The 25,240-nt window shown below is 43.3% G+C and overlaps 1 protein-coding gene across 1 annotated transcript; it reads left to right on the top strand.

Annotated features, from left to right (window-relative positions):
* Positions 1–215: 215 nt before the first annotated feature.
* On the top strand, positions 216–25,111 carry LOC130328134 (nardilysin-like; the record flags this gene model as incomplete). The annotated part of the gene is made up of 14 exons (XM_056553431.1): positions 216–453; positions 3,939–4,020; positions 4,388–4,541; positions 12,273–12,346; positions 12,443–12,538; positions 13,791–13,913; positions 13,994–14,051; positions 14,211–14,284; positions 16,020–16,089; positions 18,289–18,366; positions 19,895–20,015; positions 22,572–22,630; positions 23,580–23,634; positions 25,001–25,111. Coding segments are annotated over 14 exons (1,393 nt in total), but the record flags the coding sequence as incomplete, so codon positions are not given.
* Positions 25,112–25,240: the final 129 nt, after the last annotated feature.

Here is a 25,240-nt window from a genome sequence, read left to right as displayed (position 1 = left end):
TACATACATACACACACACACACATATACATACATACATACATACATACATACACACACACACACATATACATACATACACACACACACATATACATACATACACACACACACACACATATACATACATACACACACACATATACACACATATATATATATATATATATATATATATATATATATATATATTAATCTTCCTTTTTATCCCCATAGATTTATTCAGCTGGACAATGGCCTCCGAGCTCTCCTCATCTCTGATATGGTGTCCTTGGGTCACACTGCCAGTGACTCCTCCGATGAAGATGATGAAGAAGAAGACGACGATGATGATGATGAAGAGGAGTGGGACTCTGAAGAAGAGGGCGAGGAGGATGATGATGAAGAAGATGAAGATGAGGAGGATGAGGACAGCGAGTGTACCAAAGACAAGAAGGGGTGCTCTGAGAAGCTGGTATTGAGAACTTTTACAGTATTGGCTACAAAAATGTTCTCCATCTTGTGGCTCCCCAGCTGTTGCAAAACAACAACTTCCAGGCAATTGCCATCTGGGCATGCTGGGAGTTGTAGTTTTGCAGTAGCTGGAGAGCCACAGGTTGGAGATTAATATAGTCAGGGGAGCTCGAAGCAATTGTAAAAAGGGAATCCTGTGTACTTACAGTTTTCAGGGATTGGTGATAAAAAAAAAAAAAGTACTTTGTTCTTTAGTTGTAATCAATCACCACAATGCCCCAAACAGGCACCATAACACCCTAATATAAAGCCAAACATTAACATTTATCCTTTACTAAAAAAAGTTATGTAGAAATGGGATGAAAAGATGTCAAACTTACTAATCTTGTCATGTAAACCAATAGAGTAATTTGGTGTGCTGATGTTAGATTCATGACATGCCCTCCAACATACTCTCCCAGGGATCACAGTGCAATATGTGTCTCCGTATAATAATATTAATAAAGTAGATACGGCCCCCCCCCCCCCGACATGTTTTGCTTAACCCCTTAAGGACCACGGGTTTTTCTGTTTTTTTTTTCACTTTTGTCTTTTTCCTCCTCACCTTCTAAAAATCATAACGCTTTCAATTTTGCACCTACAGACCCATATGAGGGCTTATTTTTTTGTGCCACCAATTGTACTTTATAATGACCTCAATCATTTCACCACAAAATCTACAGCGAACCCAGAACAAAAATATATGTGGGGCAAAATTGGAGAAAAAAAAATTTGTAACTTTTGGGGGATTTGGATTCTACGCAGTGCACTTTTTCGGTAAAAATTACACAATATATTCTGTAGGTCCATACGGTTACATGGATACCCAATTTATATAGGTTTTTCTTTATTTTACTACTTAAAAAAATAACTACAAGCACCAAAATTAGTATGCCATAGCATAGCATTGGTCAGTGTAATCTGCACTTGATTGCTCAAGCCTGGATCTCAGACTTGGAGCAGTAAAACGCTGAACGGACAGCGTGGAGCATGGTAAGGCACCTCCCGCTGTCCTCTCTGCCGGTTAGCTGTTTGGGACCTCTGCTGTGAAATTGCGGCGTCCCGAACAGCTAACCGGCAGTGTATTCTCCCGGTTTAGACGCCGCAATCAACTTTGATCGCGGCGTCTAAAGAGTTAATACCAGACATCAGCCCGATCGGAGAGTTCTGATTGGCAATAGCAACCGGGACCCAGCAGATACGAATTGTGCTCTGCTTCTGCGTATCACATGGCGGGAGCCGGCCAACGGATGTAAATATACGTCCGTAGTCTTTAAGGGGTTAAAAGAGCTTAATCCGAGGTCTGGGCTAAAAGCCATTGGCGCAGACCGTTGATAAAGCTCTTTTTTTTTATGTTAGGGTTTATAATAGAATGTTAAAGTGCCCGTTTGAGGCATTTTGGTGATTATTGTTGGTACACTACTCCTGACCCTAGTAGGGGTATTTTATGCCTTGTATTTTTGATCTTGAATTGTCCTAATTCTCAAGATCGCCATTTACTTTGACGGCATTTTGTCTACTTCCTGAGGCTGAACACCTGTGTGGATCACGTGCTCCTTACCCATGTGCACCTCTGTTTGCTTCACATGATCAGGGCCGGTTTTAGCGTTGTTCTCATTCACATACAGCAATGAGAGGACAATAATAAATGAAGAAAGAAAATGTGTTTGAACATCAAAGAACTTTCTGAAGTGATCAAACTGTTATACCGTAAAGCAGGAAAACTCCTTTTTAGGTTGGGTGTACATGTAGTAATTTGGTAGAAGACTAGAAGAATAAATGGCTTTTCTCTTCGGTGCCACACCTGTCCGCAGGTCATGTGTGATATTGCAGTTTACCTCCATTCACTTCAATCAAGTTGAGCTACAATACCACTCACAACCTATGGGTCTAGGTTTAGTGCTGTTTCTCCATAAAATTACCCATGAAATTTGCAATACTGGACATCCCCTGTTTAAAGGAGTTACCTAAACCTGTATTATTTGTAGTGCCAGGTGCTGCAGTGTTGTCCCATTTATGTGAACAGGTTCACACTGCAGTACCTTGCACCACTGCTTAAAAAATTTTTATTTGAAAGGTTTTTGGGGGGAAAAAAAAGTTGATGCAATTGCTTATTTGCGGAAAAAAAAGGAAATTTTTCCTGTGTTTTATGCAAAAATGTAGATCTACCGTATATACTTGAGTATAAGCTGAGTTTTTCGTACTGAAAATGCTCCCCTCGGCTTATACTCAAGTGAACTCTCCGCCTGTCAATCTCTTCATCAGTGGTCTTCAACCTGCGGACCTCCAGATGTTGCAAAACTACAACTCCCAGCAAGCCCAGAAGTTAGGGTGAGCTGGTCCGGGCCATCTATGCTGCAGGGACCGTCCGGTGGGGAGGGTTAGTCGTTCCGGGCTCTCTATTTTTGCCGGGGGGGGGGGCCTCTTCTCCGCGCTTCGGGCCTGGACCTGGAGTAGTGACGTTGCCTTGACGACGACGCACAGGGACATTCATGCGCAAAGTCCCTGTGCGTCATTGTCAAGGCAACGTCACTAGTCCGGGTGCGGAGAAGAGGCCCCCCCCCCCCCCCAGTGAAAATGGACAGCCCGCAATGACTAACCATCCCCACCGTACGGTCCCTGCAGCATAGATGGCCCGGACCAGCTCACCCTAACTTCCTGCCGAGGGGGGTGAGTACAAAACAAAAGGGGGGGGAGGGCTGGATAATGACGAAGGCCGCAGTGGTCTTCAACCTGCGGACCTCCAGGCAAGCTGGGAGTTGTAGTTTTGCAACACCTGGAGGTCCGCAGGTTGAAGACCACTGATAAAAGGATTGACAGGCGGTGATGATGAAGGGGGGGGGGGGGAGGATGATGATGGGGGTCTGGATGATTACATGGGGGGGATGATGTATTTCCCATCCTAGGCTTATAGTCCAGTCAATAACTTTTCCTGGGTTTTTGGGGTAAAATTAGGGGCCTCGGCTTATATTCGGGTCGGCTTATACTCGAGTATATATGGTAAGTGCAAAAATCTGCATTTTTTTCTACACCACTGTTCTGGGGAAATCATTGATAAGTTTTCCCCCATGTTGTGTGCAGGTACATACAGACTTGCAGCCAATATAAGTGTTAAAGGGACAGCAGGACTCAAGCGCTACAGCCTTGGTCTCCAAACCGTGGACCTCCCAGATGTTGCAAACGTTGGCTGTCCAGGCATGCTGGGAGTTGTAGTTTGTCAACATCTGGGGGCCTACAGTTTGGAGACCACTACAGCTGATCTCTGGGGGGTGATGGGAGTCTAAGATTGATGACCTAACTACATCCATTTTGAAGATTAAGGGTCAATCAGCAGCCTCTGTGGAGTAAGTTCTGGCAGACATTATCTTCAGCCTACGAGATATAGTTAATATATATTCAGCCTATTTGGTCCACTCACCTTGTAATCGCTTGTTCATCTCTCTACAGTCTGCAGCTGCCCTCTGCATCGGAGTGGGAAGTTTCAGTGATCCAGAAGATCTACCCGGGTTAGCGCACTTCTTGGAACACAGTGAGTATCACAAATAATAAAACTGGAGGAAAAATTAAGGCGGCACAGGGCTATGTTCACATGACGGCGGGAGTAGGCACAACATGCCGGCACTAGGACCGCTCGGAAATGTGCCGTCTCCATAGCAGACGGAAATACATTTCCGAGCCCGGAATTAAAATTTCTGCGTCGAATGTCTCCGGTGCGGAATTTCTGCTGTGTGCACAGTGCAGCAGAATCGCATTGAAAACAATCCGACTCTGCTGCAACGAAATTACCTAGTGAAATTTTTCCGCCACGTGAACAAGACCTATAAGTTTATAAAGTGCATGTAAAATGAAAAGTATAGACAGCCTGTGATCATAGCTGCCTTTTATTTCGTTTACAGTGGTTTTCATGGGCAGCGAAAAATACCCAGATGAGAATGGCTTTGATGCGTTCCTTAAAAAGCACGGAGGCAGCGATAATGCCTCAACAGACTGCGAACGCACTATTTTCCAGTTTGATGTACAGAGAAAGCATTTCAAGGAGGCCCTGGACCGGTAAGATGTTAGGCCCCTTTCCCACTACCGCTATGTTCCTGCAAAATCTCCTGTCGTGATCTTCTGTCAAAACGTACAAAAAACGTCCGTTAAAGAATTCCCATTCATTTCAATGGGATTTTTTGACCATCCTTCATCGGTTATAGGTATATAGAAATTAGTGTAGCTCACTCAGTGAATAGACTTACCTGAGGTGAACTGATGTTACCTTCACCCAAAGGTCTATTGGAAAATGAGTAAATTGGATGGTTGAAAATCAACCTAAAGATCAGTCCTCAAGGTATACTAGAAAGATAGGTAAAGAATAAAGAGTGATCCAGATGGGTGTAAATTAAAAATATTTATTCAATAATAATATGATATATTGTAATTAGAGATGAGCGAACTTACAGTAAATTCGATTTGTCACGAACTTCTCCGCTCGGCAGTTGATGACTTATTCTGCATAAATTAGTTCAGCTTTCAGGTGCTCCGATAGGCTGGAAAAGGTGGATACATTCCTAGGAAAGAGTCTCCTACGACTGTATCCACCTTTTCCAGCCCACCGGAGCACCGGAAAGCTGAACTAATTTATGCTGGATAAGTCATCAACTGCTGAGCGGAGAAGTTCGTGACGAATCGAATTTACTGTAAGTTCGCTCATCTCTAATTGTAATATTTGCTGATGCTCACAGTCCGTGCAGGGCCCTTGCATTGGACATAGAACATAGTATATAGATAGGGAAAAATAGTTAAAAAGTGATTCAGTAAATAAAATAGGTTAATAATCTTGCATCTAAAAATCATTAAATGTCCTGTAGGTAGATCATAAGATCAAATGGATAGCGCTGTTCAATTGTAGCCAGAGAAGTTTTTATCCACAATGGTACTCTGAATAAACAGTAACAGTTTTTGCATATAATGTATCAAATGTTGATACAGTCCTTGTGTGCAATGCAGCAGATAGTAACACAAAGAATAGGGTCCGGTGCACGGCACCACTCACCACTCCTGGGATCACTGATGTGACTATCTCGACAGGATGGCACGGAGGTATCAGGCCTCCGGCGGTGACCGGTCTTCGTCCCCTGCACTTAGTTGCGCTGTAGGTGATGTGGCAGTGTTCCTCCTTTTAGGGGTCTGCGGTTGTGATCTTTCCGAGGTCCTCGGCTGGCACCGGCCTGGCAGGTATGCCGTGGATTCTCGGTAGTGTTGGGAGACAGCAGGGTCAGTGTGATTGTAGCAGCGGTGGGAGTGGATGCTAGCGTGCCTCGTGTGAATAGGGCGCTTGTGCGCGCGCGTAGAGCAGCAGAGCGATTATAGTGGTCCCGGGACTAGGGACCTCCAGCAGTTGCAAATAGAGTTCTGTTTTTTGCTGGAATTAGAGTGGATATAGGTAGATGCAAGATAGATAAAGGTATCTAAACGCGTTTCAAGGCTTGCGGGCCTTTTCCTCAGTAGAATAATGGATGTGTGGTGTGTGTCAAAGACGTTTTTTTTTTTATAGTGTGAACGGTGGTTAAGGGAAAGTTGGAAAGTCTGGAAAATCCAGGTTGGAGATAAAATCAGGTACTGGATCAGATAAAGGGAATTGAAAACAAAAAAAATGGAGAAAGAGAGAGAAGAGGATATAAGTAATGGAATGAATGTTAAATAGTAAATGGTTTGGGAGGAAGTACAGTAATTTAAAGGAGTATGTCCTGTACGGACGTGTGGTACATATATTGAATGATAATAGAATATTTATATCTATGTTAAATGAATATATAATTTTGAAATTGCAGACTAATCATGCGAATAAAAATTGAGGTTGAGAATATGGTGGAGAGTATACAGTATGTACTGTATAGATTATATAGATGTAAAATAAAATAATGTAATGGGAAATTGTTACTAAAAAATATTAATATAAAATATTAATGAAAAATATTAAATATCAAAAATAATTATATCAAAAAATTATTCAATATCAAAAAAATGAAAACATTTGAAATGAGAGAGTAGCAGGTGTGTCATCATCTGTTCTGCATTTGGATCAATGTGTAAATAAACATGTGATTATGAATATATAAATAGATAAAAAAGAATATCTGGATATGAATGGGAAATGGGTAAAAAGCCGAACATATAGCTGGGATAGAACGCTAATAACATATTAAAACTAGGGATCGCCCGATTATCACAATTTTGGGCATTATCGGTATCAGCAACTACCTTGCCGATAATGCCCTGTGCCGCGCCCCCCCCAACCCACCGCGACTGCCCCCCGACCCACCGCACCGCGTCGCACCCCCCACCGTAGTGCTGGGCGGTATACCGGTATGAACCGGATACCGTTTTTTTTTTTTTTCCTCCCACGGTATGGATTTTTGCTCATACCGCTATACCGGTCGGGCCCCTCCCCCACCCTCGGAGTCCATAAATTTTTTTTAAACTTACCTGTAATGGGGGTGGTCCAGGCCATCCATCCTTCCTGTAGTGTCCGGCGGCATTCCGGGTGGAGGGTGAACCGGTCCGGGCTGTCCTTCTCCGGGGGTCCTCTTCTCCACTCCGGACAGGCTCCGGCCTAGTACGCTGCATAGACGCCGTGACGTCTATGCAGCGTTACTAGGCCGGAGCATGCCCGGAGTGGAGAAGAGGACCCCCGGAGAAGAAGGACGGCCCGGACCGGTTCACCCTCCACCCGGAATGCCGCCGGACACTACAGGAAGGATGGATGGCCCGGACCACCCTCCCCGGACGGTCCCTGCAGCAACTGGGAAGGTGAGTCAGGGTTCTGGGATGGACAGGGATCTGTAGTAGTAGTTTTGCAACAGCTGGAGGCACCCCTAGGCGCGGCGCGGCGGGGGGAGCGGTGGCGGTGATAGGTCTCAGGACCCCCGGACAGGCAGGGGGAGAGAAGCGGGTGGCGGCGGCCTATGGCACCGCAAAAGCCACTGCAGTGCATTGATTTAAAGCGCCCGCTTTAAATCAGTGATCTGCAGCGGGGGGGATAAATAGCCGATAACTTATACCAGAATATCGGTATAAGTTATCGGCTATCGGCCCTAACCTCCACCGATTATCAGTATTGGCCCTAAAAAAACGAGATCGGTCAATCCCTAATTAAAACATATCAGGAAACATGCGAAAAAAAAGTGCTGGAACATGTAGTGTTGAAGACGTCATACTTGGATGGGCTAGCCCTCAGGAACCGTCGCCGAGTCGATTAACGACCAGTCGGCGACGGGTGGTGAGGAAGAGCCCAATCTCAAGTCTTACAGGAATCCAAAAATCTCCATCTCAGCATTGAGTCCCTTAGGGATCAATGTGTCAAATTCAAAGATCTAGCGGGATTCGGGCTTGGGCATATGTGTTATGAAATCACCACCTCTCCAACAATTTTTTACTTTCAAAAGTGCTGTGAAGAAGAGTTGGGAGGGATCTTGGCCATGGTGTTCTGTGAAATGTAGGGACACTGGGTGTGTTTTGTTGTCTTTTTTGATATTGTAGATACTGAAATACGGATTTTTAGTTGCCTTTTAGTTTGTCCAATGTATTGTTTGCCACTGGCGCATTGGATTAGGTATATGATCCCTTTGCTGTGGTAAGTTAAACAGTCGCTAATTTTATGGGTAAATTGATTGGATTTAGAGGAGATTTCAGTGACTGTTTTGGGTGAGTTGGTGATTTTACAACCGGAACAGGATCCACATTTGTGGAATCCTTTGGTCTGGAGCCAAGTGGAGGATGATGATGAGGGGGGTTGGCGGATAGGGGGGGCGACTTTTATACCTAGGTTGGGGGCCTTTGTATATACTATGGGCGGGTACATGGGGATGGTATGTCCAATGTTTTTGTCTTTTTTTAAAAAAAATTGCCAATTTGTTTTTATGATCCTTTCGATTTCTTTATAATTTTTATTGAACGATAGAATAATTTTGGGTAATTTGTCTTCAAGTGGAAAGTCAGCTGTTTTGGGAATGAAAAATGGTGATCTGTCTAGTAGGGATCGACCGATATTGTTTTTTTTTTAGGGCCGATACCAATAATCGGTGGAGGTTAGGGCCGATAGCCGATAACTTATACCGGAATATCAGTATAAGTTATCGGCTATTTATCCCCCCGCGACACCGCTGCAGATCATTGATTTAAAGTGGGTGCTTTAAATCAATGAACTGCAGTGGCTTTTGCGGTGCCATAGACCGCCGCCACTTGCTTCTCTCCCCCTACCTGTCCGGGGGTCCTGAGACCTATAACCGCCACCGCTCCCCCCGCCGCACCGTGCCTAGGGGTGCCTCCAGCTGTTGCAAAACTACTACTCTCAGCATGCCCGGACAGCCGTTGGCTGTCCGGGCATGCTGGAAGTTGTAGTTTTGCAACAGCTGGAGGGCCTCAACAGCTGGAGGGCCTACTTTAGGTTTAGTATATTATACAGACCCCTGTCCATCCCAGAACCCTGACTCACCTTCCCAGTTGCTGCAGGGACCATCCGGGAAGGGTGGTCCGGGCCATCCATCCTTCCTGTAGTGTCCGGCGGCATTCCGGGTGAACCGGTCCGGGCTGTCCTTCTTCTCCGGGGGTCCTCTTCTCCACTCTGAGCAGGCTCCGGCCTAGTAACGCTGCATAGACACCGCTGCACAGCGACGCACCTGATGTCAAGCGTAGCGGCGTCTATGCAGCGTACTAGGCCGGAGCCTGCCCGGAGTGGAGAAGAGGATCCCTGGAGAAGGACAGCCTGGACCGGTTCACCCTCCACCCGGAATGCCGCCGGACACTACAGGAAGGATGGATGGCTCGGTCCACCCCCATTACGGGTAAGTTTAATTTTTTTTATTGACTCGGAGGGTGGGGGAGGGGCCCGATCGGTATAGCGGTATGGGCAAAAATCCATACCATGGGAGAGAGAAAAACGGTATCCGGTTCATACCAGTATACCGCCCAGCACTACGGTGGGGGGTGCGACGGGGCGGGGGGGGGGGGTATGCGGTCGCGGTGCGGCGGGTCGGGGGCGGTCGCGGTGCGGGGGGCGGGGCATTATCGGCTTATCGGCAAGGTAATTGCCGATACCGATAATGCCCAAAATCGTAATTATCGGCCGATAATATCGGCCATACCGATAATCGCTCAATCCCTAATGTCTAGGATGCGGGTGTCATTCAGTGCTTTGTCTAAAATAGTTTTGGGGTAGTTTTTATCCAGGAATTTGTTGGTTAAGGCTTGTGCCTCTTCTTCGAATTTGCTATCTGCATAACTAGGTGCGAATATTTTTAATTTACACCCATCTGGATCACTTTTTATTCTTTACCTATCTTTCTAGTATACTTTGAGGACTGATCTTTTAGGTTGATTTTCAACCATCCAATTTACTCTTCATCAGTTATAGCCTGTTATAACTAATTTCCCTTATTTTTGACGGGGCAAATAACAGTGCATGCACTAATTTTTGTCAACTTTGTCAACTGGCTCTAGAAAGTTAAACAGATTTGTAAATTACTTCTATTAAAAAATCTTAATCCTTTCAGTACTTATGAGCTGCTGAAGTTAAGGTTGTTCTTTTCTGTCTAAGTGCTCTCTGATGACACCTGTCCCCGGAAACGCCTAGTTTAGAAGAGGTTTGCTATGGGGATTTGCTTCTAAACTGGGCGGTTCCCGAGTACAGCATCACAACCAGGAAGTAAAAAATGGGTTAAAATTCATGATCCGTTATTGATGAATAATGGGTGTCAAAAGACAGGAACATGATAGCAGTGTGAAAGTAGCCTTAGCTGAAGTCTTTTGTTTACTCTATTACTCTGTTTTCCCAACCATGGTGCCTCCAGCTGCTGCTAAACTACAACTCCCAGCATGTCCGGACAGTCAAAGGCTAGTTTTGCAACAGCTGGAGGCACACTGGTTAGAAAACACTGCTCTATAATTACAGAGAACACATGGTCAAATGCTGGGAGGGCCTTAAAGGGGTACTCCTGGAAAACATTATTTTTTTTAATCAACTGTTGCCAGAAAGTTAAACAGATTTGTAAATTACTTCTATTTTAAAAAATCTTAATCCTTCCAGTACTTATCAGCTGCTATATGTTGCACAGGAAGTTCTTTCCTTTATGAATTTCCTTTCTGTCTGACCACAGTGCTCTCTGCTGACACCTCTGTCCATTTTGGGAACTGCCCAGAGCAGGAGAGGTTTCCTATGGGGATTTGCTTCTACTCTGAACAGTTCCTAAAATGCACAGAGGTGTCAGCAGAGAGCACTGTGGTGAGACAGAAAGGAAATTTAAAAAGGAAAGAACTTCCTGTGCAACATACAGAAGCTGATAAGTACTGTAAGGATTAAGATTTTTAAATAGAAGTAATTTACAAATCTGTTTAACTTTCTGGCACCAGTTAATTAAAACGATTTTCTATCCAGAGGAGTACCCCTTTAACCCTCAGCTCAAGGTAAATAATACTTCAGTAATTTTCAGTGCAGGTAGCAATAATTCATATCCCCAAATGTGACACAGCACAAACCTATTTGGACATGACCTAGCAAGTTCTAGGCCCCTGTGCACATTAGAAAGATTTCAAAGCCATCAATGTCAGTGGGATTGATTCACTATGTAATGGGAAATGGGGTCTCCCGAGACAGATGACATTGAGGGAAATTAGGATCGGTAATGTGATTTTCAGTGGGCATCTGTATTGGCAGGCAAAAAGAGTAGTAGTCGGCAAACATCCATTGCAGAGAAAAGAATTTGGGGACCTTTTAGTATGAAGCTGGTTGGTCCAAATAGAATTTGAATGGGAAGTTTTGAACCTGCCATACGCCTTATTCCCAGGCAATGTGCCTCCAGCTGTTGCAGAACTACAACTCCCGGCATGCCCAGGATAGACCACTTCCTGAGACACACATACCCGTGTCATTTTGAGTGCTGGTCACATGACCCAGCTGCTGTTTGGAAATGTGTGGATGCAGCTGAGCTGGAATGAAACGGATTGCACTGTAAGACAGGAGTCTCAAACTGGTGGTCCTCCAGATGTTGCAAAACTTCAACTCCCAGCATGCCCAGACAGCCAACGGCTGTCTGGGCATGCTGGGAGTTGAAGTTTTGCAACATCTGGAGGGCCACCAGTTTGAGACCCCTGCTGTAGTTACAGCGGGGGTGAGTGCGCATTATATATTTTATATCCATTTTTTTATTTTTTTTTTACCTTTTTTATAGGGACAGTTGTAGTTTTTACAACAGCTGGAGGCACACTGGTTGGGGGGAATCACTGTTTCAGATACGTTTTAGCTGCTGATTTTAATCAGTCATATGTCTAATTGTTTCCACCCTGCCAGAAATAACCAATAAGGGTTTAGAGATGACTGAATGACCTGACAACAGCTTATACCTATTAAAAACTGTATGATGGGGCGGAGTAGAGATGAGCGAACTTACAGTAAATTCGATTCGTCACGAACTTCTCGGCTCGGCAGTTGATGGCTTTTCCTGCATAAATTAGTTCAGCTTTCAGGTGCTCCCGTGGGCTGGAAAAGGTGGATACAGTCCTAGGAAAGAGTCTCCTAGGACTGTATCCACCTTTTCCAGCCCACCGGAGCACCGGAAAGCTGATCTAATTAATGCAGGAAAAGTCATCAACTGCCGAGCCGAGAAGTTCGTGACGAATCGAATGTACTCTAAGTTCGCTCATCTCTAGGGTGGAGGCTTCATGCCCCTACTATACTGCATTTATTCTCTTTTTTTTCATGCCCTCCCAGCTGTAATATCTGAACTCCCTGCTCTCTCTCCTCAGGTGGGCACAGTTCTTTATCTCCCCGCTGATGGTCAGTGATGCTGTAGACCGGGAAGTACAAGCTGTGGACAGTGGTGAGTTTGAGGTTTCTCCCATTATAGTTTTTTATATATGTATTTTTTTTTTTTTTTTTTTCTTGCTGTAAATTTAACTTTCTAATAATATTGCAGAATATGAGCTCGCTCGGCCTTCTGATGCCAACCGTAAGGAAATGCTTTTTGGGAGTCTGGCAAAACCTCAGCATCCAATGGGAAAGTTTTTCTGGGGTAAGTTCTTTGGAAGGCAGATCTTCTAAAAGGATCAAGATAAAAGATTTATTGTATTTTTATGTTTTTTTTTTTTTTTTTTTTTTTTTTCTGTGTATATATGTATTTAGATACAGTAGCTTATAGAAATACAAATATTTGTGTGTAAATATACATTACATATATGTATATATGAATATATATGTGTGTGTATGATATATATTGAGTAGAGATGAGCGAACTTACAGTAAATTCGATTCGTCACGAACTTCTCGGCTCGGCAGTTGATGACTCATCCTGCATAAATTAGTTCAACTTTCAGGTGCTCCCGTGGGCTGGAAAAGGTGGATACTGTCCTAGGAGACTCCTTCCTAGGACTGTATCCACCTTTTCCGGAGCACCGGAAAGCTGAACTAATTTATGCAGGAAAAGTCAGCAACCACCGAGCCGAGAAGTTTGTGACGAATCGAATTTACTGTAAGTTCGCTCATCTCTAATATTGAGATATATATATATTACACACACACACATACATATACATATGTAATGTATATTTACACTCAAATATTTGTATTTCGATAATCTATATACACATATACATAAACAAAAATTATAATCTATACGTATTACATATATGGGAATTTTATTATTTTTTTTGAATATATATAATTATAATTTTTTTTTTTTCCATATACATGTACGAGTGCCTCACATAATAAACCCATGTTCTTCCATAAAGTAAGGAATCCAGACTAAAGGTCCTGCAACTTAGTAAATCTAGTGCATGCACACCAGTCAATCCTAAAGTACACAGTCATCGAATCATAAAGTGTACATACAGGTATCAATAATAATAAAATGTTATTGCAATGTAGAACCTGGTGCAGACATGCTCAAGTGCAGAAAGGATCCCCCACCCAGCATCCCATAGAACAGTGCTTCCCTACCAGGGTGCCTCGAGCTGTTGCAAAACTACAACTCCCAGCATGCCCAGACACAGAAAAAAAAAAGTATCTGTACTCGTACTCTGTCTTAAAAAATGTTATCAGGACATCCCTAGCATAGATCAGTAGTTCCCAACTAATGTGCATCTGGCCGTTGCAAACCTACAACTCCCAGCATGCTGGGAGTTGTAGTTTTGCAACAGTTGGAGGCACCCTGGTTGGGAAGCACTGTCATAAATACATTATGGCTTAAGAGATCCTATAGTAAGTACCCTATATAGCTTTAGCTTATCCTATATCAGTGTCTTACACTTCCCTTGGATTTGTAGGAAATGCTCAGACTTTGAAGTATGAACCCGAAGCGAACAACATTGACACCCACAGCCGGCTCCGAGAGTTCTACAGGACGTACTACTCTGCGCACTACATGACGCTGGCTGTGCAATCTAACGGTATGGACGCGTGCTACAGGGCTGACAGTAAAAGGGGGTTACCATGGTCCTGTTAACTCATTGTGTTCTGATCTTTTCAGAAACTTTGGATACACTGGAAGAATGGGTGAAGGAGATATTTAGTAACGTTCCCAATAAGTAAGTTTTACAGGACATATTTTTATTTTATTTTATTGAGGATTCACCAATGCGATGAGTAATCTGTTCTTAGCATAAATTGTCGTGTTTATAAAACATTTTTTATAATAATACATATATATATATATATTTATATGTATTTTTTCTTTTTTTATATAGTGGTTTGCAAAAACCTGATTTTAGTTACCTGAGTGACCCTTTCGACACCCCAGGATTTAATTCACTTTACAGAGGTTTGTATTATGTTCGTAGTCTTCACCCATGGTTTATTAATATTGGTGCCTGAATGTTATTTTTTTTCTTTTTTTTTTCATGTTTTATTAATTTTGAAAGAAAGATGTTATAACAATACAGGAATTTTCCAAACATTCGCCAAGAAACATGGTATTAAGGCACATCGGTTAGCACCTGACAAAGTGTAGAAATGCTATAAGGGGTACTCCAGTGGGAGGAAATCCTTTTTTATTTTTATTTTTTATTTTTATTTTTTTTAAATCAACTAAAGTTAAACAGATTTGTAAATTACTTCTATTTAAAAAATCTTGATCCTTACAGTACTTATCAGCTGCTGTATGCTCCAGAGGATGTTCTTTTCTTTTTGAATTTATTTTCTGTCTGACAACAGTGCTCTCTGCTGACACCTCTGTCCATGTCAGGAACTGTCCGGAGCAGGAGAGGTTTGCTATGTGGATTTACTCCTGCTCTGGACAGTTCCTGACATGGACAGAGGTGTCAATAGAGAGCACTGTGGTCAGACAGAAAATAACTATACAGCTTCCTGTGGGGCATACAGCAGCTGAGAAGTACTGGAAGGATTAAGATTTTTAAATAGATGTAATTTGCAAAACTGTATAACTTTCAGGCACCAAAAGAAAAATCCACTGGAGTACCCCTTTAAGCAAAACATTACAGAGCAAGTTACATAGCAATCAAGGAACATATCATAAGTAGATGTGAGTGATGGAAGCTTTATGAATGTGAGGTAGGGAGACAAGGGAAGGGAAACAAAACCAGTAAACATTCCATGACTTCTAATAGGACTGTCTTGGAGCCACTCTTGTTCAGTTGCTTTTAGCACAATGTCAGGCAGCTGCTTCTAAGGCCGGCAGGATATTGTCCTGTATCTGAAGAGGCATGGACTCGAGGGACAGGGACATAATACTCCCCCTTTTATAAAGCATTGGTACGGCCTCACCTGGGATATGCTGTTCAGTTTGGGTCACCAGTCCATGAAAGGGACGTTGTGGAGCTGGAAAGGGTGCAGAGATGCGCGACTAAACTAATATGGGGCATGGAACATCTTTGCTATGAGGAAAGATTAAAAGTATTACATTTGTTTATTCTTAAGAGACGTTTAAGAGGGATATGATCAATGTATATGTGTATAAATGGCCCATACAAAAAATATATGGAGAAAAACGGTTACGGGTTAAACCCCCTCAAAGGACAAGGGGGCACTCCCTCCGTCTGGAGAAGAAAATGTTTGGTCTCAACGGGTGACAAGTCTTCTTTACCATAAGAACTGTGAACTTATGGAACAGTCTATCTCAGGAACTGGTCACAGCAGAAACAGTTGAAAGCTTTAAAACGGGGTTATATTCCTAGAACAAAATTACATTAATGCTTATGCAGAAATATAAAATCACATCTGTTCCCCTTCATCCCACCACACCCCTTCCCTTCAATTTCTTGGTTGTACTTGAGGGACGTAATGTCGTATTTTTTTTTTTTTTTTTTTCAACCATACGAACTATGTAACATGTAACTATGACAGTGTTTCCCAACCAGGGTGCCTCCAGCTGTTACAAAACTACAACTCCCAGCATGCCCGGACAGCCTTTGGCTGTCCGGGCATGCTGGGAGTTGTAGTTTTGCTACAGCTGGAGGCACCCTGGTTGGGTAACACTGCACTATGACCATAATATTCTTTGTGTATTAATATACCATCTCCTCTGTCTATTCTTGTAGTCATCCCCATTAAGAAGGTTCATGCTCTCACTATAACATGGGCTCTTCCACCCCAAGAAAAGTTTTACAAGTAAGTATCCATAAGACATGAGCCCTTTCTCTGTGTCCATTTTTCTTGGTGTGGAGAATTTCGCATTAGTAGTGGTCACAGTCTTGTTTGGGCAAATTTGAAGACCAAGTCTTCCTGGCCTTGGATTTAAAATACATCAAAACTGCACTGTGTGAACCTGGCCTTGTAGAAGACTCTATTCATCCACCTATCTGGCCAATTTTCCTGTTCGAGATTTTTTTTCTCATTTGTTATCAACCAGCTTTTTTGTATAACTAGAAAATAGAAAATGGTTACATACTAGTTAAAATGTCTTAAAGGGGTACTCCACTGCCCCAGCCTTCGGAACATTTTTGTTTGGAATGCGAGCTGCAGGGGTTGTGACGTCACGGCCATTCCTCCTCAATGCAAGTCTATGCATAGACTTGCATTGAGGGGGCGTTGGTGTGAGGTCTGAGCCCCCCACACCCAGCGCTGGGGCAGTGCAGTACCTCTTTAAAGGAAAGTGGGGCTCTGTGCTCGGAGGACAAGCGGGGCTCTGTGCTTGGAGGACAAGCGGGGCTCTGTGCTTGGAGGACAAGCGGGGCTCTGTGCTCGGAGGACAAGCGGGGCTCTGTGCTCGGAGGACAAGCGGGGCTCTGTGCTCGGAGGACAAGCGGGGCTCTGTGCACGGAGGACAAGCGGGGCTCTGTGCACGGAGGACAAGCGGGGCTCTGTGCTCGGAGGACAAGCGGGGCTCTGTGCTCGGAGGACAAGCGGGGCTCTATATCATGCTCCTGGCTAGGGATCGACCGATTATCGGTTTGGCCGATATTATCGGGCGATAATCACGATTTTGGGCAATTTTGGGCAATTACCTTGCCGATAATGCCCCGCCCCCACCGCACCACTGGATTACCCCTTTAAGGACTCTGAAATGAAGACTTATGAGAATGTCATGAGTCCTTAAGGGGTTAAAGGGGTACTCCGGTGGAAAACTTTTATTTATTTATTTATTTTATTTATTTTTTGTGCCAGAAAGTTAAACCGATTTGTAAATGACTTCTATAAAAAAAATTATTTTCTTTTTGGAACACAGAGCACTCTGCTGAATCACGAGCACAGTGCTCTCTGCTGACATCTCTGTCCATTTTAGGAACTGTCCAGAGTAGAAGAAAATCCCCATAGCAAACATATGCTGCTCTGGACAGTTCCTTAAATGGATTGAGATGTCAGCAGAGAGCACTGTGCTCGTGATTCAGCAGAGAGCTCTGTGTTCCAAAAAGAAAAGAACTTCTTCTGTAATATTCAACAATTGAGTAGTACTAGAAGGATTAAGATTTTTTTTTTATAGAAGTAATTTAAAAATCTGTTTAACTTTCTGGCACCAGTTGATTTAAAAAAAAATATATGTTTTCCACCGGAGTACCCCTTTAATCCGGTTCATCTGCACTATAACCCTGTGTATTGCGTTTAGTGTGGGTGACCCGGCTATCTGTTTCCCTTTTTAATAGATCTTGGCAGAAGGTGAGATCTCTAAAGGTCCCCTACACCTTGGTGAATGTGTTTGCCGCCTTCCTTACTCTTCCCCCAGCAGATGATGTCGGGGTAAAGAAGAATCACCATGTTGTATTTCAACTACTCCTTCCCATTGTTCTGGCCCCTTCTCTCCTCTATGAGAGCATATTGCGGCTCAGCCTAGCCGAGTGTTCAGGTGTATGGAGGGATTTTGAGAGAGAGTTATCGGGTGAACGAATGTTTGGCCTACAGCGGCTACCTTAAAGGGGTACTCTGTTGCCCCAGCGTTCGGAACCTTTTATTCTGAACGCTTGGAGCATGCAGCGGGGGGGGGGGGGGATCGTGACGTCACGGCCCCCTCCCATAGACATGCATTGAGGGGGGCGTGGTGTGACGTCGCGAAGGGGGTGGGCCATGACATCACGACCCCCGCCGCCCATTCAAAATAAACGCCGGGTGCTGCACAGAGATCGTGGGGGTCCCAGCGGCAGTACCCCCGCGATCAGACATCTTATCCCTACCCTTTTGATAGGGGATAAGATTTCTAGGAGCGAAGTACCCCTTTAAGACTTGTCTTCTGCAATATCTGCTCTCATTGGAATCCTAGTGATAAATACCACGTACCTAATGCCATGGCACCAGGAATTGTTTGAACTTTTCTTGTCTGATCTGCATTTAATTCAGTTACATTGAGTTTCACACATATATTTTATCTGTATTTAGGGTGAAACCTCTTCACTATATTTCGTGGCTCATTGGACATGAGGGTAAAGGCAGCATTCTGTCCCTGCTGCGCAAGAAGTAAGTATTGTATAGTGAAAGGTGCGGGGGATTTGTTATGTGCAGGTAGGGAAGCGCATAGCTGTGCCATCAATAAACTGCTTGTCAGGTATAACCCTAACCTCTTAGCTGGGCTGCCCTAATATGGGGACAAAGTTTGTTGTTTTCCTACATCCTCTTCCTGCGCGGTGTCCGGTGTAAAGATGTCACTTCCCAGAATGCAAACACTATTCAGACAATTGGGCAGATTTACTATATCCAATGCACCAGAATAAAGGGAAAACAAAAAAACTGGCTAATCCTACATTTATTATGGATTTTAGAGACATGCACCTTGCCCAATAAGGGGGTGTGGCTTGGTGGAAAGGGACATGGCTTTATGGGGAAGCCGTCTTTGATGCGACTCATTGTGGAGTAACATTCTGTAGTAAAGATTGTCAGCTAATAGTTGGTCAAAACTTTAGTTTTGAACTAGATTGTTAAAAAAAAAAAAAAAAAAAACACAAAAAAACAAAACAAAAAAACTGTTGAACAGATTTGTAAATTACTTCTATTGAAAAATCTTAATCCTTTTAGTACTTTTTAGCAGCTGTATGCTACAGAGGAAATTCTTTACTTTTTGCATTTCTTTTTTGTGTTGTCCACAGTGCTCTCTGCTGACACCTCTGTCCGTGTCAGGAACTGTCCAGAGCAGAATTGGTTTGCTATGGGGATTTTCTCCTGCTCTGGACAGTTCCTGATATGAGCATCAGGTGTCAGCAGAGAGCACTGTGGACAACACGAAAAAGGAATTTAAAAAAATAAAGATTTTCCTCTGTAGCATACAGCTTCTAAAATGTACTGAAAGGGTTAAGATTTTTTTTTTTTAATAGAAGTAATTTACAAATCTGTTTAACTTTCTGGCACCTGTTCATTTAAAAAAAAATAAAAAATTCCACCGGAGTACTCCTTTAAGATATACAATAATTGTTCAAAAATCAGTCAAATAATAACACCTAAAATATGCGCAAACACAAAAACACCCATGGAAGTCCTATCTAAACACATAACCAAAGAATGGCTTCCTTATGGATAATGTAGGTCTGCAGTTGTGTTAAAGGGGTACTCTGGTGGAAAACATTTTTATTTAAATCGACTGGTGAATCACTTCTATAAAAAAAAATCTCAGTCCTTCCAGTACTTATCAGCTGCTGTATAATAGAGGAAGTTCTTTTCTTTTTGAATTTCTTGTCAGTGCTCTCTGCTGACACCTCTGTCCATGTCGGGAACTGTCCAGAGCAGGAGAGGTTGGCTATGGGGATTTTCTCCTGCACTGGACAGTTCCTGACATGAACAGAGGTGTCAGCAGATAGATAGAAAAAAAATTCCTCTGTATTATACAGCAACTGATAAGTACTGGAAGGATTAAGATTTTTAAATAGAAGTAATATACAAATCTGTTTAACTTTCTGTCACCAGTTGATTTAAAAAAATAAATAAATTTAAAAAAAATGTTCTGTTTCTGAAAATTTGTTCTGAACCCGCACCCTGTTCGTTTTCCCTCTCTCAGGTGCTGGGCACTCGCTCTGTTTGGAGGAAACAGTGAGACCGGCTTTGAGCAGAATACAACATACTCTGTGTTCAGTATTTCCATCACGCTGACAGACGCAGGATATGAACACTTTTATGAGGTATGACGAGCATCTGAAGAGTCTTGTTATATGAAACAGAGCTTCCCTTTAGAAAAGACGTACTCCTCTTCTTCATGTTCTCTTTCTCTCTCTCTTTCTCTCTTTCTCTCTTCTCTCTCTTTCTCTCTTTCTCTCTTTCTCTCTTTCTCTCTCTCTCTCTCTCTCTCTCTCTCTCTCTCTCTCTCTCTCTCTCGTTTGTGTATGTATGTGGAGATATATTAAAATATATATATATATATGTGTGTATATATATATTAATATATGTGTGTGTATGTGTATATACATATATATGTGTATGTGTGTGTATGTATGTGGAGATATATATATATATATATATATATTTTAATATGTGTGTGTATATGTATATATGTGTATATATATATATTAATATGTGTGTGTGTATATATGAGGAGGAATAACTGAGGAACCTCATAATACAGAGTTTTAGAAAAGGGTGCTCAAGAATTCTTACAAGAGGATGTTACAAGGCAAGGGGTATGGACTTTCTGTGCTTCCCAACCGGTTTGACTTTGGGCTATGCTCTGGAGGCAGAGTTTAAGAGTTTAAAGGGGTACTCTGGTGGAAAACTTTTTATATATATATATATTTTTTTTTATCTACTGGTGCCAGAAAGTTTTAACATATTTTTAAATTACTTATGTTGAAAAATCTTAATCCTTCCAGTACTTATAAGCTGCTTTATGCTCAACAGGAAGTTCTTGTTGAATTTTTTTTGTGTCTGACTACAGTGCTCTCTGATGACACCTGTCTGTCTGTCTCCGGAACTGTCCAGAGCAGGATAGGTTTGCTATGGGGATTTGCTCCTACTCTGGACAGTTCCTGAGAAAGACAGACAGGTGTCAGCAGAGAGCACTGTGGTCAGACAGAAAATACATTTGAAAATAAAATAATTTCCTGTGAAGAATACAGCAGCTGATAAGTGCTGGAAGGATTAAGATTTTTAAAAGGAAGTTATTTACAAATCTGTTTAACTTTCTGGCACCAGTTTATAAAAAAAATAAAATAAAAATAAAAAATATATATATCTAATATATATATATAATAGTTTTTTGCAGGAGTACCCTTTTTAAGTACTCTGTAGGTTTTCACCCTTGATCCTGCTCCAGGATGCAGAAATTGGGCTAAGCTGCTAGAGGGTATGGAACTGGTGTTAGTAGCAGCTGACCAGCAGAGCAGGTGGTACTGGTGCTTGGTACCATGGGGTCAGGCTAGAAAGCATAGTTGGCAAACTGGATTAAGCCCTGGAGAGTTGAAATGGTGCACAGAGGTCCAGCAGAGTAGGAGTGGGTAAAGGAGGCAGCACAGGTTCTGAGTCAGCAGTCCGGATCAGGCACAGGAGAGTCAGAAGCAGACACTGGTCATACATGGGTATCGGCATCAGATACAGCACACCCTCACTATGGACACTAAGGAACCACATTGATGCCCGGGGACCAGGGAGAGGCTGGACCTGCAGTGTGTGGCAGAGCTGAGATAGGTAGGGGACGAGATTAGGGATGCGCATCCTTGACCTTTACATAACCAGGAGAGCGCATTAGGGACCAAACCAGGAAGTGCAGAGGCAGGAATGAAGCGGTGCCCAGAAGAAAGCAGGTAATGAGATAGAACCCAATGCTGGTCATCAGAAACAGTGCGGTGCCAGGAGGTGCCCGCCAGCCTTGCACTGAAATACTAGTATAATGTTCACACCGAGGAATTGGCGAGGTATTCTCGCTTCAAAATTCTGCAGAGGAATTTCTGTTTTGTTTTTTCCACACGGAATTGATGCAGAATTTTGCGCGGAAATCTAGGAGAGAAGTTTTTTTAGTTTTTTTTTGGCTGGAGGACAACCACCAATTAGAATTTACCTTTCTTTTTTTTTTTTCTTTGCACAAAATTTCCATGCAAATTCAGCGCGGAACGGTGTCGGGCTTAAAAAATTTATATGTTTAAAAAAAATCATTGATTTCTATGGGACAAAGACGCAGATTCTGCATGAAGAAATTTGCAGAAATTTGATTTAAACTCTATGGGGGTTTTCACTGCTGCATGAATTGAAGAGGAATAAGCGAGCGGAATTAAGGGTATGTTCACACTACGGAATTCCCCACGGAATTCCGCGAGCGGAATTCCGCACTGTTAACTTAACCTTAGTGTGAATGGATCTCCACGAGACCCGTTCACACTGCGGAATTTCAGCGGCAGACAATTCCGCCGCTGAAATTGTTCCGCGCAAAGAAAAAACATGTTAATTCTTTGTGCGGAAGTCCGCGAGCACTGCATAGCCGTCAATGGTGACGGCGCAGCGCCGCGAGGTCCTGCCGCCGGCAGCCAGTCTGGATCTCCGCTCGCTGAATTCAGTGAGCGGAGATTCCGTTCACACTCTGTAGTGTGAACATACCCTTACTCGAGTAAATTCCTCTCCAATTCCTCAGTGTGAACATACCCTAAGTCCGCAGAGCTGACTGGTCCTCTCTAAGCAATTACATACATTCTTTCCTAGACAACTGATGTGGTTATGCACGCTGGTTACTTATTGTATCATTTATTTCACAGGTTACTCATTTGGTATTCCAGTATCTGAAAATGTTACAGCATCTGGGCCCACAAGAGAGGTAGGCGTCCCTCCCCCCCCCCCCCCCCCATAGGATCAGATATTTAAATAATTGGATGGATTGCATAATGGACCTCTTTTACTTATCTGCATAATAATTTTTATATTCATTTTATATTTGTTTGTATCTATTGACACTACTGCAAGGGACCTGCAGGCAGTTGCCATAGACAATTACATCAATAAACATATAATTGTTTTAATACAATATAATATACCGTATATACTCGAGTATAAGCAGAGTTTTTCAACACGATTTTTCGTGCTGAAATCCCTGTAGTTTGCTGTAGTTTTGAAAGCTCTGGAGGTCCGCAGGTTGAAGACCACTGCAGCCTTCATCATCTCCCCCCCCCCCTTCATCATCACCGCCTGTCAATCCTTCATCAGTGGTCTTCAACCTGCAGACCTCCAGATGTTGCAAAACTACAACTCCCAGCATGCCCGGACAGCCGTCGGCTGTCCGGGCATGCTGGGTGTTGTAGTTTTGAAACCTCTGGAGGTCCACAGGTTGAAGACCACTGATGAAGGGATTGACAGGCGGTGATGATGAAGGGGGGGGGGGTGATGAAGGCTGCAGTGGTCTTTAACCTGCGGACCTCCAGAGCTTTCAAAACTACAACTCCCAGCATGCCTGGACGGAAGTTTTGCAACTTCTGGAGGTCCGCAGGCTGAAGACCACTGATGAAGGGATTGACAGGTGGTGATGATGAAGGGGGAGGGGGATGATGTATTTCCCACCCTAGGCTTATTGTTGCGTCAATAACTTTTCCTGGGTTTTTGGGGTAAAATTAGGGGCCTCGGCTTATATTCGGGTCGGCTTATACTCGAGTAAATACGGGATATTGTTTCTACTTCAGTACCAACTGTGTATACACAGATTTGGGGAAAGTGTTTCTCCTCTTATTTAGATAATTCTGACTTTCAATGATTCTTTATTTTTCTCTTTCTAGGATCTTCCGGGAAATTCAGCGAATTGAGGCCAATGAATTTCACTATCAAGAGCAGGTACCAAAATGATGTGTAATGTGCAGGTTACATTGGGGGAGATTTATCAAAACCTGTGCAGAGGAATAGTTGCCCATAGCAACCAATCAGATCGCTGCTTTCATTTTGCAGAGGCCTTGTTAAAAATGAAAGCAGTGATCTGATTGGTTGCTATGGGCAACTGATCAACTTTTCCTCTGTACAGGTTTTGATAAATCTCCCCCATTATTCCTATAAGCTTCTGCTATGTCAGATGTTTTCCTCAGTGAGATCTGTGACCATTACTAGTAGCTGTAGAATAATGGCCTGCCTTTCTCTGGGGATCAATGGTCCTCTCTGGTTCCTGTTAGGTCTCCTCTTAGTCAAGATAAAGATGTGCCATAGACTGTAATGCCAGCTACCGGGCGGCCCTTACTTCCCTCCGATCAAAGAAAAAGTGAACATAAGGGCACAGCCCATATCGTGGGTTTTGTATCAAAGCTTTACAATTCTCCATAATAAAGTATGGCCTTATCTGACAAGTCCTGTCACAGTAAAGTGACCATCTTATCCGTAATCCAAAAAGTTTCTTAAAGGAGATATCCAGTGTTGAAAAACGTATCCCCTACCCTAAGGGTAGAGGATAAGTTTCAGATCGTGGGGGGGGGGGGGGGGGGAGGGGTCCGACCGCTGGGGCCCCCTGCGATCTCCCTGTACGGTGCCCCGGCAGCCCACGGCAAGGGGGCGTGTTGACCACCGTACGAAGCGGCGGCTGACACGCCCCCTCAATACAACTCTATGGCAGAGCCGGAGCGCTGCCTTCAGCAATCTCCGGCTCTGCTATAGCACAGTATTGAGGGGGCGTGTCGGCCGCCGCTTCGTACGGTGGTCAACACCCGCTATCTGACCAGCAAGCCAGGGCCCCGTACAGGGAGATCGCGGAGGGCCCCAGCGGTCGGACACCCCGCCATCTGAATCTTATCCCCTATCCTTAGGATAGAGGATACGTTTTTCACCACTGTACTACCCCTTTAAATCAGACATTAGCCAACATTTGTATTGGGCTTTATGGGGGACTGACGAGCTTTTTCCTTTTCTGAGCTAATTCCTCTCAGGTCTGATTCCTTCCTAGTAATGTTGTCACCTGACATTATATATGATGTGAGATTGGTATATAGGTTTCCATATCAAAGTGTTTCCCAACCAGGGTGCCTCCAGCTGTTGCAAAACTACAACTCCCAGCATGCCCGGACAGCCAAAAGCTGTCCGGGCATGCTGGGAGTTGTAGTTTTGACACAGCTGGAGGCACCCCGGTTGGGAAATGGTGCCATATCAGGTCTTTAACCATCTTAAGATGTCACATTTTAGAGCATTAAAATTGTTGTTTTTATTTCACCTCCATTTCTAGACTGATCCTATAGAATTTGTTGAGAATATCTGTGAGAACATGCAGCTGTTCCCCAAAGAAGATTTACTGACTGGAGATCAGCTTCTCTTCGAGTACAGCCCTGATGTGAGTGTTAAATGGGCACTGTCAAATACAATAACTTTTGAAATGTTATAAAACATGCAAAAAACAATGTTTTTCAGTACCTTTCATCAGAAAACTTTCAGCATTTCATACTGAAAAAGCCAGTCAAAAAACTGG

Source organism: Hyla sarda, unplaced genomic scaffold, assembly GCF_029499605.1.
Source record: "Hyla sarda isolate aHylSar1 unplaced genomic scaffold, aHylSar1.hap1 scaffold_3040, whole genome shotgun sequence".
Classification (NCBI taxonomy): Eukaryota; Metazoa; Chordata; class Amphibia; order Anura; family Hylidae; genus Hyla; species Hyla sarda.
This window is presented reverse-complemented; position numbering and strand designations above follow the sequence as displayed.